Below are 16,335 nucleotides of genomic sequence, written 5' to 3'. Positions count from 1 at the left end.
TAAATAGTTTTGGTTTCCTGTTTAATCCAAAAACAGTTCAACATCACTAATTGGACCACTGAGTTGATGAATTTCTCATGATAATGAATGATTTACTCATCTCAAACGTAAAATTAATTAAACACATTGATCCCGGTGCCTATTAAATGGATTTTCCTTCCTGTTAATCTCCCTTCAACCCTCATCCCTTTCCAATTTTCAAAATTTTGTAAGATCAAACTCATGGTTGTATTTCATTAAAAATTAAAATGGGAGGAGTATGTAACCTAAAAGACAAAAGTGCTTGAAACTACGTCTAAAGAATCTTCATAAATTCTGAATCGTGATCAGTGTTTATCATCAAAATTACATGGCTTATAACATTATAATTGTATAAGCATAGCGTTGGTGGATTGACTATGGTCCGTAAGTTTATCACTACATTCTACATCTAATCACCCTTCCCTTTCCCTTCCATTCTTCAATCTTTACTGCTGTAATGCTATCATGCCTGCATTGTACAGTTCTGCCTACTGAAAATTAAAAACTCATACCTTCAAAGCGCTGGCAGGTGCTGACTCCTGACGCTTCTCTTTTTTCCGGCAACCTCCTTCTCATATCAATAGGCACTGAATTCTTGTTGTGTGATTATACACTCATCGGTCAGCTGTAAAAAGTTGCTTTGATATCCTACGCTTTATCTGTCGAGATAAAATTCGAAGGATACTTGAATTGATATTAATTACAATATGCCAATTTACATGACAATCAAACTACAGCATCGGTCTGTCTTCTTGTCAATCGTGCATATAGACCATTTTTGTGGAGAAGTTCATTATGACTGCCCATCTGCAAGTTTGGAAGACAATTGTTTAAGAACAGCAATTCTCAATGCAAGCAGATGCTTTACTTAACACACCTACATATATACTAAAGTTCAGAAATTAAAGAACCACGAAAATTATGTTGTCTTCAAGAAAAAAACCAACCTCAGCAATTTGACCACCATCCATCACCACAATTCTGTCAGCAGCTTGAATTGTAGAAAGTCTGTAGATAAAGCATGATAAGACTTTTATACTCACTGTTGAGTCTTGGAAAAAGATGATACCTGAAAGCTTACCGGTGAGCAATTACTATGACGGTTCTTCTGGATGACAAATCACTTCTGACAGAACGAAGCACACCCTGGATAAGGTGACATGTGAAACATTAAGGGTAAGAAACAAGTGGCTCCACAAGTTCCATCCTCAACCTCCTAATTGGAAAAAAGAATATAAAGAATGGAATCGGATATTGGTATTTATAACAATGGTTACCTTAACATTGTGTTCACTCTCTGCATCCAATGCACTGGTTGCTTCATCAAGAATGAGAATTGTAGGGTCTCTAAGAATGGCTCGAGCAATGGCAATTCTCTGCTTTTGTCCCCCACTGAGCAGATCATCATCAACAAGTGTGTTATACCCATTGGGCAGTAATGTGATGAAGTCATGGGCATATGCCAGCTTGGCAGCCCATTCAACATCCTCTTGCTTTATGTTTCTGGTACATCCATATTTAATGTTGGAACTAATGTCCATGCGGAAAAGTTTTGGCTCCTGTAACGAAAGAACATATTAATGAGGTAAGATCCACCAAAATTTACTGAAATTCAATCCTGGAACTAATGGAGGACCTGTCCCACATATCCTATTTTTCCCCTCAACCACTTGATGTCCAGTTCGTTAAGAGGGACACCATCAATTAAAATCTGCAAAAAGAGGTGTAAATATAGCATAAGATTCAATTACAGATACTGGAAACAAAATTGCTGAGATGTAAGCAGAAAATACAAAATTGATGGCTACAAAACACTATGCTGTTAGACTCCCCAAAAGATGAAAGTTCCAAGCAGCATATGTCCAACACTGACTGCTCAGAGGTAAATTGAATAGGATGAAGATCAAAACACTTCTACCTGACCATTTGTTGGCTCATAGAGACGGAGCAAAAGATTCACCATCGTACTTTTCCCGCTACCACTGAGACCAACCTAATCAAGATCAAGTACATAGAAAATTATTCCTCATAATCGGTGAGGAAGTGATGAAAATTTGTAAGAGCAACACTTACTATTGCAACAACTTCACCAGGATGAATCGATAAATTTATATGCTGCAGGACTGGTACCTGTTAAAATTATCTATACTATTAATTGTTTCCACATAGCTGTAGTAACACATTTACAAAGATATAGACATTCATACACCAAAAATTTATGTACATGGCCTTGGGGTTAAAGGAGTCCAAATAAAAGGGTTTAAAGTTCTCAATTATTTTGAATCAGGCAATCCAAGGTATACCACAATGAAATTTACCACATAAGGGGGGAGGAGGAGGGAGAGGGAGAGTGCCACAGAGCTGTAAATGCTTTAATAGGAAAAGGTGTGCTTTACTATTTTCACATTTTTCCACTTTTATCTGGATTCTCAAGAAAAATGGAGATAAGGTTGTCTAAACCTTCCATGTAAATAGCATGGGAGACAAAAGCCAAAGAAAAATAGCATTCTTTGCTTGAGAAGCATATTAGGAAAGAGCTTCAATCATAGTAATCTCCTAAGGATGTAGGAAACACTCTTCTGGAATGATGCTTTCTATGAAAAAATGCAGCTGAAAGCCTGAAACAGTACATCATCTCCTTTGAATTGTTCTTAGACAAGACAATGACCATAGTGGTGGCAGTTATATTTTTGGTTTTCAGTTTGAGAGGATTCTATGGCATGGAAGTGGTATGCACTTATGTAAGAGAAAATAAACATATAATATAAATTAAGTCCTCTCTCTATATGTATATTTCTTGGAGTGAAAGGGGCAAAAGGGAGCATTTGAGGGAGGACAGTTTTTCTCTTGAAAATAAAAACTACAAGAAGAAAGTTGCATCCACCACTTGCAAGTGGCATATCTGGTTCCAGGACCATGTAATCCACTAAAATAATAGATAATATCAACACTATCAAAAGGAAGGTGTTACTTGGAGTACTTGTGATACTAAGGACAACATACCATTTCTCTTGAAAGATATTGAAAAGATACATTTACAAATTCTATATGCCCTTGCAGCTTTTGCAGTGCCATTCCTATAACAGAGCAAAATTCAATGTGATACAAGTTAAATGAAAGAAATATCTGCCATTGAAGAAAACTTCTTCTGAAAGGAGTATTTAATTAATAATTAAAGAGAATGTTCCTCACAAGATTAAGGTTCTCTTTAATTTTGATAAAGGGAAAGAATGATGTAGAACATTAACAACTGCTCTCTCTACAGACATATATGTCACCCACTGATAAGTAACATGCTTAAGAATGATATCACACCTTTCATCTAAAACCTTTGTGAATTAAAATCAAATTTGAAGTACCATATGCCAATATAAAGAACATATCTTAATGTGTACAACAACACATCCCTTAATCTCAGAGCCACGCAAGGTACATCAAAAGAAGTAATATATTCAACCAAGTAACTACATGCAGAAGCATTTACCTACTCTTTATATAAATAACAGGTTAACATAACATTAAAGTTCCAGCGATTACAGGTTTGCAGTTAAAAGTCTACAATCTTCACAATGATGGAGTGCTATATATCACAGGAAAGTGAATGAAGAAACATTTCAGAAAAATATGCTATGAATTGTCTATCAAAGTTAATAAAATTCTTGCCTTCTGATATGAATTGGTCACTGGGCAGAAGATCCATCAATTGGAAGACCTTTTCACTTGCTCCAACAGACTGCATCAGTGATGATACATTATCCCCAACCCACCATGTTGAATAGATTAGCCATTCACTGTATAGTATAAACTTCGTAAGTTTCTCTGCTGTTATATGACCAGCAAGAATATACATCCCTCCAACAAGCACAGCGATAATCTATAGAGAAAAAAGAGGAAAATTAAATAACCAAAGGAGTAAATTACTATTTTCTTTCATTTACAATATTATACTTGTTTAGAAAGGCCAGAGCCATGAGTTGCAAACCTGAGTTGCATGGTAAAGAGTGTTGAAGGTCAAATTCCAAACTCCATAAGCAGCACTTTGTCGCAAGCTTACCTCAGCCAGTTTATCCAGCCAATGGTTGTACCTATTAATCATAAACAGATCAAACCTTTTTCCATATGCCATCAAAGGAAAAGACCAAAAGCAATGACATTGACAAGAACTCTGGTAGAATAATTTACCTTTTCAGTTCTTGCTTCTCTGTTCCATAAACACGAACAGTTCTCATTAAGGAAAATGTCTCCTGAGCTACCTATGAAATAAATAGTAAGAATCTTTCACCCTAACGCGAAAAATTGGGGAAAAAAAATACAGGATGTAAACTAAAAAGAAAGTTTCTATTAAATACCTCATTGGCAGAAGCAGCATATTCTTGGATCAATTTTGCTGTCTTTTTCTGGTACCTACAGAAAAGGACAAAATATATTTTTCTCAGAAAATGACTACACTCAGACAATAGTCAAACCAACCATATATCTGCAAATCAAGAAATAAGAAAACTGTGTCACTGTATATTTTAGTAAGTCAAAATCCTCAGTTTGAATCAAAGGTTTGTTGTTTGTCTGTCTTTTTTTTCTTTTCTTTTAGAATCCAAACACATTTTGTTGTGGATGCTTAGTAGTTGCTAGGTGAGACTCTTAGGAGAAATTTGTTAGGTAGGAACCTTAGAATAAAGCTGTTTTAGGACTCTTAAAATAGATGTTGTGTTTGGTAGTGCTTTAATTACTGTAATCTCTACTTAAAAGGGGCGATTAAGGAAAAAAAAAGTCAAAATCTATCATAACTCTACAAAGAGATTTGGTTCTCTCTCTAACGAGAGCTAAAGGTTTCAGTCTCGCTTTGATGAGTTGAACTATCAATCCCAAATTCGTGGTTGTAACAATTTGGTGTTTAAAGCCAAGAATTCTTGGAAATGGCAGAGCAATGGTTGGTGTTATGAATCGAAATAGAAAACAGGAAATAGAAAGGGAAGAAGAAGAATAGAAAGGAAAGAGAGGAGAGGAGAGAAATCACAGAGATGAAGAAGAAGATAGAAATCGAGAGAAAAGAAGCAAACAAAACATATTCATTTCATAACCTCCCCTCTGTTATAGACTCGGTTAAAAAAGGGAAAAAGAGGTGAAGTTGCACCAGATTCAGTTAGCAGCCGTTACTACAGCTGTAAACAGGATGGATTGAAACGCATCATATCATCACGTTTCCACTCAATCCGGCCCACTAAAATATAAGTAAAAATGTTATTTTTTCCTAATCTTAATTTTGTCCCATAACAGTTGGAAAAGTGGGGAGCAGACATACGCAAGAAGCTCAAGAATATGCAAACAAAGACAGAACAGATAATTGATTGTACAATGCAGCATGTGACCAACATATTGCAGAAACTAAAACACACTGTATGACTAAATCTGTGGTAGATCAAAAGTAACTTTGTGGTAGATACAAAAGTAACCCTCTAACTGAACAAAATCAAACCATGGCAGCCTCTACTAATCTCTATTTCTCATGCCATGCATCAACCCCTCCTTAACCCATCTCGACAAAAACCATCACAGTCACAGCCAACTTCGTTCCTTGTCTTATTCATTAACCACCACTAAACGCATATCCAGCAATCCATCCTTTTCTCTAAATCCAAGAAACCTTCAACTCTATGTCGAAAAAGTTAATGGATCTAAACTTACTAGTGTATTTTTGAAAATTGCAAATGCTGGTAAGAAGCTTGTAAAAGGTATTGAAATAGTGAAAGAATGATGAGCTTATTCATATCTTGGTAAGTATTTATAGTGGTTACCATGCTCATTAAACCACAAAGCAGAGATAAAGAGATAAAGAAAAAGATAACAGCAAGAAATCAAAACAGAATAGTTGTTTTTGTTGCGGAATAAGTCAATGACTGTTATAGTTGTTGTTGTTGTGGACTAAGTGGCTGTTATTAGTTAGATTCAATGGTGCTGATAAATGAGAATAAATTTGTGAAGGTCCATGACCCCTTCAATTTTAAGGGTTAGTAATAGAAGGAATAATGGTGCTGTAGTGGTTGTTTTATAGAATAAGAAATGACCTTTGATCCTAATACAAAGATGATAGATGGATGTGCGAGCATTGCATAACTGCCAATCACTCTTAGGCTCTTTTCCAATAAGTATTGTTGTGGACACTTAGTAGTTTTTCGGTAGGACTCTTGAGAGAATCTGCTAGGTAGGAATCTTAAAATAGAAGTTGTGGAAGTAGGACTTTATTTATTTTCTTTAATTATTGTAATCTCTATTTAAAGGGATGATAAACAAAACAAAGGTACGTTGATTTTTATCAAATAAATAAGATTTGGGTTTCTCTCAAACAAGTCCTAAAGGTTTCAGTCTCCCTTTAATGGGATGAACTATCAATCCCAAATTCACGGTTGTGACACATTTTTAGTTAAACTGTCTCTTCCTCGAACCCTCTAAAACCTACCATGTGACTTTGCAACATCTAATTAACATTAATAGCATTCAGATATATCCTCTACTCAGCTCTTTTCTTTAATTTCCTTCATATGCATCCATTTAATCATAATTACTACCTTTTATGATATATTTTAAGTAAACTAGCTTCAATTTAAAGTGAGGATACTCTTAAAATCTTACATGCCATAGACCGTCATAATTGCTGCTAGACTAGAGCATATCACCAATGTACATAAACCAAGTGGCCATGACAAAATCAGCAAGTAGATCAAGGCACCTGTCCCCTAAAAGAAGAATGAAATGCTGATGAGATTCCCACCATTCCAGCAAAGTTGAACCGATTAATTATTTGATCAATGACAAACCTGAAGAACATTCCGCATAATAAGATTAAGATCATTCCCAATCACACGGGACACTTGTTGACAATCTGAACCAAGCCTACTTGTTAAATCACCAACTGTTTCACCATCAAAAAAGGATATTTCCTGCACAAAATATGATGCGAAAACTAAAGGTATATACCTGTATGCCTAACAGCAAGCAAACATTTGAAGCAAGTAGAGTTTTTATATATTCAGAACCTGAAGAAGAAGAGACGAATACAGTGTTTCTCTCATTCGCTTAACCTGTTGATATCACATGAACAAGTAAGGCTTAAGTCACTCCAAGGAAAGAAATGTTGATCATCACTAAATACACACTCAAAAATGGAAATTAAAAATTGAATAATGGTTCCCATGAAACAACCCCAAAAAACAGGGCCCTATGTGAAAACCAGACAAGGCATCGGAGATTAAATAGTAAAAGCATGATAAGAAACTCACCAGGATCATATTTGCAATGCCAAAGCAGCATCCTCGCAGACCACTGAAATTCAAGCAAACACAGCAAAGCCTAAGCAGCTGTTACCTTTTCCTTCATAAAAGCTCAAATTCCAATAAAAATATTTAAAACTTTTACAATCACTGGAAACTAAGCAATGGTGAATCCTTTTAAGCATCAATACAGGCAAACAATTAAGGGAAAAAATCATTGACTAATAGAAGCACGACTTCAGATTAGCTTCGTTGCGACCACAAGAAAAAGACAATCCCATGTTTAGTATGGCAACTTAATATAGAAGGGAGATTTGACCATACTAGATTTTGACCTGCATATTCCTGCGGTAACACAGATCATAATCAGATTGCGTACATTCCTGTGGAACACTGCTATTTCATGACTCTGTGCCGAAAATATTGTTGCGGTCAAGTAATGCGGGATAGATATTTCCGAAAGCTGAACCAATACATGCACCAAACAGTTGATCAGGAAAAAAAAAATCTCACTGGCAGCTAAAGTTATAATTTCAACAAACGAGATAATAACTAATAAATTATCAGAAATCATTAACCACAATGGATCTTACAGCAGCCACAATAAGGGTAGAAAAAGCAGCGAAAATGACCAAACGATCTTTAGCAATCAATTGCCACATTCGACTAAGCGCCCTCCAAACCGTCACTGGTTTGGCCATGAATTTAATCTCCACATCTTCGGAGAAGCTCCACCAGCTCCCTCCTGGTAACATCGATCGAAGAAAATCAATCCATTTCCGAATTCTGCCTCGCAACTCGACATTCTCTACGGAATGCTCTTCCTCAAAATGATCTAGATTCGTCTCTAGCGAGAATCCGTTAATCGAAGACGATTTTAAAGGAGCTAAGCGATGGCTAATCCTCTTAAAACAAATCGAGACCTCAGGACTCCTGGAAAATCGGAGAGTCCGGCGGTTAACGAAATGAAACAGTCGCTGGTAATGAGCCGAAGAACGATAGCCAGGATGTAACTTCGCGTTGCAGCAAAGAGGAAGGGCCATTGGACGGAGTAATAATGGAGGGAGTTTGTTTGGGGATAAAGCTAAATGTTTTTAAAATCTTTAGCTTCTGGCCCATGTGCACTTGCCAAGAAACGCCTCCGATTTTAAGGCAATTGAAATAAATGACAATTCAGGGATGATGTTTTAATTGACACAAATTCTCGCGCGTGCTTACATTTCTGGAAGTGCGCGCGTTGGAAGATTTTTTTCCTGTTTCGTTATGAACGTTTTCTGTGAAGTGGATGGTCTCGTCGTGTTGAATTCCACACCGTTAGATCTGCCCCAATAAAACGACAGCGTTGCCTGGAGGACATGGGAGAAATTATTTCCGATGACGTGTTTGAACGGATTAAGCTTTTTGGTCTCCACACACGACACTCGTCTTACATAGTAACGTAGCGCCACGTTAACATTCTTTTGACGGTATCACCCTCACGGATCTCATATATTATCCTCAAACATTCTAAACATTTAAGGCGAATGGAAGGATAATCTAGTCATTAAGATAGAAAGAAACAACCTTCTAAAAATATCTTCACGTTCACGGCGGCTTACTGGAACCCGGTACATATTATTACCCTTCTTTTCTCTCTCTCGGAATCGGACTCCAGCCATGGCTGTGGTTCTTGGAAATTTGGCTTTGTTACTTGACGTGACATCTGCGAGGACCGTTACAACGGACCGAAAATCTCGTCCCTTGGCGATCGACGTCGTGTTGAATCTGCAGAAGAGGGATCCGCATTTCTCCCACGTTTCTCTTCCCAACAAGAGCCAACTCGACTACTGGGACGGGGAGAATCGGGCACCCCGTGCGGTGGCTCGTGGCAAAGCGAATTCGAAAGTAAAGGCGGTGGATTTTGACGCGGCGTCCAGTGACGACGATGAGAACGGCAACGGATTTGAGGAGGAAGAGGAGGAGTACGATTGGGAGAACGAAATGAGGAAGAGAGTTAAAGAAATTGAGGAGATGAGGGAATTGGAGAAGAAAGCAGAGGAGCTGCAGAGTAAAGCGGAAGCAGAGGAAACTGAAGGTGAAGGTGAAGGTGCAGGTAGAGAAGAAACCGAGGAGGAAAAGAGGATGAGAGTGAGAAAAGAGCTCGAAAAGGTTTTGCCTTCGTCTCTCTTCCCTTGCTACATAAATAGAACTAATCCTCTACTTCTTTTTTCGGTTTTCCTTCCAATTTTGTATTAGAGATTCAAAGTTTATGGATGCCTGTGTGAGAACAGGTGGCTAAGGAGCAGGCAGAGAGGAGAGCTACGGCACAATTGATGTTCGAATTGGGCCAAAAGGCTTACGGAAAAGGCATGTACGGACGTGCCATTGAATTTCTTGAAGGTGCTCTCACGATCATTCCCAGGCCAACGTTATTTGGCGGTGAGGTTGGTTGATACTTGATATTACCCTATAAGATAAGGCGGAAATTTGAGGAACTTCGATGGCCCTGTATTGAAATCCATGTTTGAACCAAACCCCCCCCCCCAAAACAAAAAATAAAAATAAAAATTGCCAAAGACTAATAGACTTTTTTTTTCGCCCATTTGCGGGTATCAGATTCAAATATGGCTGGCTATGGCTTATGAGGCGAATAACCGCCATGCGGACTGCATTGCTCTGTACCAGCAATTAGAGAAGAAGCACCCTAGTGTGAGCATTCGACGGCAAGCTGCTGATCTCCGCTACATTTTGCAAGCACCCAAACTCAAGATATCCCAGGAAGAGATGGTTACAATACCGCTGATTGGTTCTAGTTACGACAGGTATATGCTTTTGCCCTTTTGGATATATATAAAATAATGGTGCAATAGACTTTAATAACACTTGCTTTTATGATGATTACCAGCAGTTCATTTCAGTTCTCTTTTTGCATCTAAACTGGAATATTTTAGTTGTTGCCCTGTTGTTTTGCGATTAAGGTACTGCACATATTTTATTCCTCAGCCAGTCTCATCTGTTCAACTGGCAATGGCGTCTGATACTATTGAGTTCTGAGAATATTATAGGGGTTCTAGTCCATGTCCGTACTTCATAGATTCTTGATACTTTATGAACATATAACGATTAAATGGAAGCAAGAATGTTCTTTTTGTAGGCAATCTTTTTTTACCACTAACTATATATAAATATGAATTATTTCAAAACGTTCAGCTATGCAGCGACATGGACTGACAAGTACAAGGACAAAGATCAGAAGACAAGCGGATCAACAACCAATCAGTTTCCCTCCTCCAGAGACTTTCTGGCTGATTTTCTGGTGTGGCGACCTCCTGTTGGACTGGAGAAGAACAGAGCATTTTGGGTTGCTTTGACTTTATGGTTTGGCTTGGTGGGAGCTGCCGTTTTACTACAAAGATGAATCATCCAGAACGGACTCCATAATTATTGTTGTTGTTGGATTATGATATATGTTCATTTAATTATTTATCGTGCCTTGTTAATTTGATGTATGTATAAAGCAAAAGGATGTGTTCCTTAATGATTTACAAGCACACTTGAGATCTGTCATCTATGGCTGGATATCGAATTGGGTATGGTTATTTCTTTGTACAAACAATTCCTTACTACGAAACCATAAACAAGTCCAAGCGAAACGATGTGTTCCGTAATGATTTACAAGCACCTTTTCCCCCTTTGTCAAATGATGGAACTCCATACTTTTTTTGACTAGATAATAGTTTGATAAAAAAATATTTCAATTGAAATCACCCTCTTAACACTGATTAATCACTTCAGGACTTCCTAATATAAATATTTTATTTGATTTGTTCTTTTATTCCAATTACTTTTAGGACATTCAAAATTGATGCTTGTGAACTTTTACTCCGGTCGGTTCAATATTTTATTCTGATTTTTATAAACTACGACACCGTAAATTAGTTATATATGTTAAAAATTGTTGTGCATAAAATATATTGAACCAATTAAAATGTAGAATTAAATCATACAATACACTGCAAATAAAAAAAACTGAAAACTGAAAAAACCAATCAAAATCTACCTTCACTCATGTTGGGGGCATGAATGTAAGAATATTTTACTTTGATTGGAATTTAAAATAAAAATTTTATGTATAATTTCTTGGTTGAGGAGTGTACTTTTCATTTGATAGATTCTAAAAAGGCATGAAATTATGGTGGTTTATTCCACACCGATTTCAGTCATTTTGATTGGTATGCATTGTTCTAGTGCTAAATGAAATATTAAATGATTCTTTTTGTATCAATAAAAATATTAATCTATATTAATCGCAATGACCCGTTTCGACCAATTTTAACCATATCGAATAGAACATGAGACACCGACTGATGCATTAACCAATTTTTAATTTTTTATAGTTTGTTTTGTTTGAAACTTTGAAAAATCAACACTTGCATTAACAATATCAACTACTTTGCATGAAACTATGTTGTGCAAAGCTTAAACACGTGGACTTTTTATGCACAGAACACTTGACAAATCTGTCCAGCAAGTTCCAATTTCACAAAGCAATTGATTTATATATGTCTCATAAAGAAACTGAGAGTAGACGTGGTCACAGGCACCAATTCGGGCATGCTACTTTTCTTATGGTGCTGAAGAGATTATAATAATCTCTCTTTAGGCATACTTTAACATTTGGTTCATGATTGTTTGAGTCTACACTCAAAATACAAGAATATCTAGGATCCGTCTCACTTAAAGCATAAATATTTTTAGGAAAATGTTTATTATTATAAATATTACAAATCGACTTAATTTTTAAAATTTTAATTTTTCGTTGTGATTGAAAATTATTTTTCTAAATTGAATTTTTCCAATAATATATATATGTTCATATAATGAATATTGTTAGGAAAGGAACTCACGAAAAACTCTTGCAGATAGTCACATCTAGAGGTATTCATGGGTCGGGCCAAGCCGGGTTCAGGCCGGGCTCAACTAAAAAGTCATGCCCATTCTGGCTCGAGCCCAAAAAATAGGCCTAAAATTTTGCCCAAACCCGATCCGGATAAAAATACTAAAACCCGGGCCCGGCTCGGCCCGCCTGTATTAATTTTTTATATTATTTTTAAATATATATAATACATTAAAAGTACTAAAAACATCAAAATAAATATTTTCCAACAAATTAAAAATAAATTTTAAAAATATATAGACTTAAATAACACTAAGATAGATGCAACTTAACAAGCAAATGCCTCTAAAATAATAAAAATTAACAAATGCCTTTAAAATAATAAAAAATTAACAATAAAATAAGTTTTATACAATATCCAAACAATAACAACAAAATAGTAGTAACATAATAATAAAATGGTAGCAAAATAGGGAGAAAACAACAAGAAAATAACATTCAAAAATAAAAAAAAATGCAGATTTTTTTCTCCTTTAGTGAATTCGGGCCGGCCCAGGCTAAAAATACCTTACCCGAGGCCCGACCCATTTTTTAGACGGGCATTTTTTTTGCCCAAGCCCATTTTTTGGGCTTATATTTTTGCCCAAACCCTCCCACATTTCAGGCGAACCTTTGGGCCGGGCCGGGTAGCCCAGCCCATGAACACCTCTAGTCACATCCATTATTTATTAATACATCATATCTATAAATTCTACGTTCTATACTTATGATTCTGCATTCATCACATTTGTAATTAAACACGACAGGACTTCATTCTTCATGTAATTTCATGTTGCGAAGGCCTATAGTAGCGTGGTTTACAAATGATTTTTTATTGTAAGCCCCTCCTTATGCATTTGGGAGTAAGACCATAATTACCACATTCCGTAAGCCTCCCCCACGCGTCTAGGAGTAGGGTCATCATTACCACCTTCCATAAACCTCTCCCCATGTGTCTAGGAGTAGGGCCTTTATTACCTTCCATATGTCTGCCTCCTCTTATGTGTTGGGAAGCAGGGTTACCTTATTACCTTTCATAAGTCTCCTTTTATGTGTCTAGGAGTAGGGTCATTTCATTACCTTCCGTAAGCGTCCCCCCATCGCCTAGATGGTCACTCAATGACTGACTACCCGCGTGCCTCATATCACTTTCCATAAGTGACCGTCTATTTTTAACCACCCAATCAGGGCCATTTGCTATTAACGAATGTAATAGCCCGATTTTGAGCCTAGTCGGAATAGTAGTTTCGGGACCACTATTCCGAGGCCAGAGAAAATTATTTTAGTATTATTTTATGTGTTATAATATGATTTTATAATTGCATGTTAATTTTGGTATATTAATTTTAACGATTTCTAGTCCAATTTCGAAAAAGGACTAAATCGCGTAAAAAGTAAAAGTTGTGTTTTAATACCTAAAGGTGTTAAATTGCCTTGTATCTTAAATTGGGGGTCTTTAAAGTGAAATTAGGCCATTGAAAGTGTGATGGCAGGCCATGGGAGACAAAATAGTTGAAAAGTCAAAATTAGACAAAATAGTTTTATTATTAACAAATAAAAAAAAAAAGAAAAAGCTATCATTTTTCTCTTCCCCTTCACCGAAATATGCAGCAAAGAAAGGGTTTTGAAGCTGGAAAATTTCAGCAACATATTTCCCTTTCTTGTAAGTGTTTTTAATGTCTTTGCTTGATGATTTTTGTATTTTTGGAACCCCTAAAGCATAAGCTTTCATAAGAGGGGATTATTTTGCAAAATGATGAAGAGTCTAGGGTTTTACCATGAGAGTAAATGTGTTGTTTGCTGTGTTTTTATGGAAGATTATGAGTCCTAGTTGTCTAATAAACAACTTTTGTGAAAGAAATTGCATGAAAATACCTTAAAAAGGGCTAAATTGCTAAGTTGTAAAATGAGTTGTAAATGTGTAAAATAGTTGAAATTATGAGTTGCTATAGTTATGAAAATGGTTCATCTAGACTCAAGGAGTAAATAAATGTGATAAAAATTAATTTACGAGCATTGGGGCAAAAGTGCAAATATGCAAAAGTTTAGGGTCAAAATGAAAATTTGTAAAATATGATTTTTAGACCCATATGAATATTGTGACTGATTGGTAGGCTAAATGTGATGTTATAGATGATGAAAATTGAGACTTGGACCTAGAACGGAAAGAAATCGATTTATGGACGAGTATGTCCTTTTCACCTTTGTGGTATCGAGGTAAGTTTGTATGTAAACAATACCATGCTATACATGTATTTAAATGTTATCATTACATGAATTGTACAGATATTAATGTGTATGTGATTAATAGAAATATGATAAGACAAAGCCTTAATAGACGAGGAAAAATCTCGTTTGAACCTTAGGAATAGAATAGGATACGAGTGACATGTCACTAGGAATTATGAGTCTAGATGACTAGCTCGAGAGTGAGCATTGAAATGTCATGAGATATGAGGTAGCTTTAGCTACAATTGAGGCACTTATGTGCAAAGGCTTTTCCGAGTATCTAATTAGTATTCCAAGTGTTCAACGGGCAATCCAAGGAAAGAGTTGATGATGGTCCCAATGAGGTAAGTCATTGGTGAGTATGCACTCGAGTTATGTTACGAGTTGTGCAAGTATGTATACTAATCCTATGAGAATGCCTTGATATGTGATGATCTATGATGCATAATATGTGTTCTTACCATGATGGATAAAATGGTGTTGTATTAATATTATGAACAATGACCATGAATGAGTAACTTAACCTTGACAGATTTGAGTTACTGCATTAGTGTAACTTTGAAAATACACTAAAAATAGTGGAAAATGAGTTAGAGGCAGAATAAAATATAGGATTAAAGCTTAATGAGTCTATTTTCATATGAAAGAAATAGAGGAGAAAAAGAATTCTATATTGTGTGATATTTAAATTCTTGTGAAACAGGGTCTGAATGAATTTGAGATCCCCTGTTCTGATTTTATAAATTCACCGTAAATTGTACAAAAATTATTAAGAGTCATACCTTACCTGCATAGATTCCTTATTGAGTCTATTTTTAAGGGAAACAAACGGCATGGTCATTGGAATTCTGTACATGGAGAAATTCGATTCGTAGTGCACAGGGGTCAGAGTAGTCATACCCTAAAACAGGGGAAACTTTAACTAATAAAATGTACTAAATGGCTTGACCAAAAATTCTAGAAAAAAATTAGTTAGTATACATATGAGTCTAGTTTCAAGAGAAATAGACGAGAATATTATTCGAATCCTGTACTATGAGATAATTGAATTTTAGTGCAAAAGGGTTGAAACTGTCAGACAGTGAATCAGGAGCAAACTTGAGGAATAAACTGTACTAATTGGCTAAGTAAAAAATTATGGAAATTTTATGAAAGAAAGATAAATGAGTCTAGTTTCAGGTAAAATTAACAGAACTTAATTTGGAGTTTCGTAGCTCCAGATATAAATAATTTAGTGACTGTTGCTCAGGAAGACAGCTTGTAGTGAACTTGAGAATATGTTGTAAACATTGATAAAACAAGTTAATGAGTTGCTTATTGTTTTCATATGAACTTACTAAGCGAAAGCTTACCCCCCTTCTTTCCCATGTTTTCTAGAGTTTTCAGGTTAGCTCGGGTTGGAGGCCGTCAGAGATATTATCACCCTATCGAGTTAACGTTATCGGAGTAAGTAAACTCAAGTGATTCGAGTCTATGGCATGTATAGGGTTTTAACGTGAGTATGTAATATTATGATTTAGCCAAAGGCATTGGCTTGTTATTAAGGTAGTATTAGTCATGTAAATTGGCCTATGTCGGCTAATGACGTTATGGGCCCATATGATTATTCTTATGCATGTATGTTATTATCTCTTGTGATGTGGCTTACAACATGTATGCCTAGAGATTGAATTGAGATTCATAGATGAGCTAGTAACTAATGCAAGATTAAGTGATTGGTAAATAGTTAATAATGCTTCATGAATGGTTTGTGATGTAATGATAGTTATGTCTAGTATGTGGTAATGATATGGGCAAATTCTATAATAATTATTGCATAAGAAAATAACTTGAGCATAACATGTTTGTAGATGTTTAAGAGCTCATTTATGCCACGTTGTATGTTATCGGATAAGTATGTATCTA

General features: G+C 35.9%; 2 protein-coding genes and 1 long non-coding RNA gene across 3 annotated transcripts; 2 read left to right on the top strand and 1 right to left on the bottom strand.

Annotated features, from left to right (window-relative positions):
* Positions 1–204: 204 nt before the first annotated feature.
* Positions 205–8,462, bottom strand: LOC108453063 (ABC transporter B family member 26, chloroplastic). Its single transcript, XM_017750958.2, has 18 exons — positions 7,880–8,462; positions 7,622–7,749; positions 7,296–7,338; positions 7,053–7,097; positions 6,834–6,956; positions 6,649–6,752; positions 4,371–4,425; positions 4,204–4,274; positions 4,004–4,106; positions 3,685–3,895; positions 3,025–3,098; positions 2,095–2,151; positions 1,940–2,014; positions 1,658–1,732; positions 1,299–1,580; positions 1,103–1,167; positions 969–1,029; positions 205–828 (listed from the first exon to the last, which is right to left on the bottom strand). Exons 1-18 carry the CDS (start codon positions 8,327–8,329, stop codon positions 748–750), a joined length of 2,103 nt encoding a protein of 700 aa, XP_017606447.1. The 5' UTR covers positions 8,330–8,462; the 3' UTR covers positions 205–747.
* A 4-nt stretch (positions 8,463–8,466) lies between these two features.
* Positions 8,467–10,881, top strand: LOC108453064 (uncharacterized). The gene is made up of 4 exons (XM_017750960.2): positions 8,467–9,434; positions 9,557–9,709; positions 9,882–10,087; positions 10,476–10,881. The coding sequence occupies exons 1-4, from the start codon at positions 8,943–8,945 to the stop codon at positions 10,681–10,683; spliced, it is 1,059 nt and encodes a 352-aa protein (XP_017606449.1). The 5' UTR covers positions 8,467–8,942; the 3' UTR covers positions 10,684–10,881.
* Positions 10,882–13,744: 2,863 nt separating this feature from the next.
* Positions 13,745–16,163, top strand: LOC128283829 (uncharacterized). The gene is made up of 3 exons (XR_008274238.1): positions 13,745–13,864; positions 14,335–14,418; positions 15,808–16,163. It is a non-coding gene; the product is annotated as an uncharacterized LOC128283829 (long non-coding RNA).
* The last annotated feature ends 172 nt before the right edge of the window (positions 16,164–16,335 follow it).

The sequence above is a fragment of the Gossypium arboreum genome, chromosome 2, assembly GCF_025698485.1.
Source record: "Gossypium arboreum isolate Shixiya-1 chromosome 2, ASM2569848v2, whole genome shotgun sequence".
NCBI classification, from domain to species: domain Eukaryota; kingdom Viridiplantae; phylum Streptophyta; class Magnoliopsida; order Malvales; family Malvaceae; genus Gossypium; species Gossypium arboreum.
The sequence above is the reverse complement of the archived record's forward strand: the minus strand, read 5'-3'. Positions and strand labels throughout refer to the sequence as shown.

Bases quoted from the DNA above. Each gene is read 5' to 3' on its own strand.
- LOC108453063 (XM_017750958.2), bottom strand. From the start codon at position 8,329: ATGGCCCTTCCTCTTTGCTGCAACGCGAAGTTACATCCTGGCTATCGT. The intron at 7,098-7,295 runs GTGAGTTTCTTA...TGATATCAACAG, and splicing joins GCATTGCAAATATGATCCTG to GTTAAGCGAATGAGAGAAAC. The intron at 4,426-6,648 runs GTAAGATTTTAA...CCTTTTCTGTAG, and splicing joins ATTATGACGGTCTATGGCAT to GTACCAGAAAAAGACAGCAA.
- LOC108453064 (XM_017750960.2), top strand. From the start codon at position 8,943: ATGGCTGTGGTTCTTGGAAATTTGGCTTTGTTACTTGACGTGACATCT. The intron at 9,435-9,556 runs GTTTTGCCTTCG...GTGTGAGAACAG, and splicing joins TGAGAAAAGAGCTCGAAAAG to GTGGCTAAGGAGCAGGCAGA. The intron at 10,088-10,475 runs GTATATGCTTTT...CAAAACGTTCAG, and splicing joins ATTGGTTCTAGTTACGACAG to CTATGCAGCGACATGGACTG.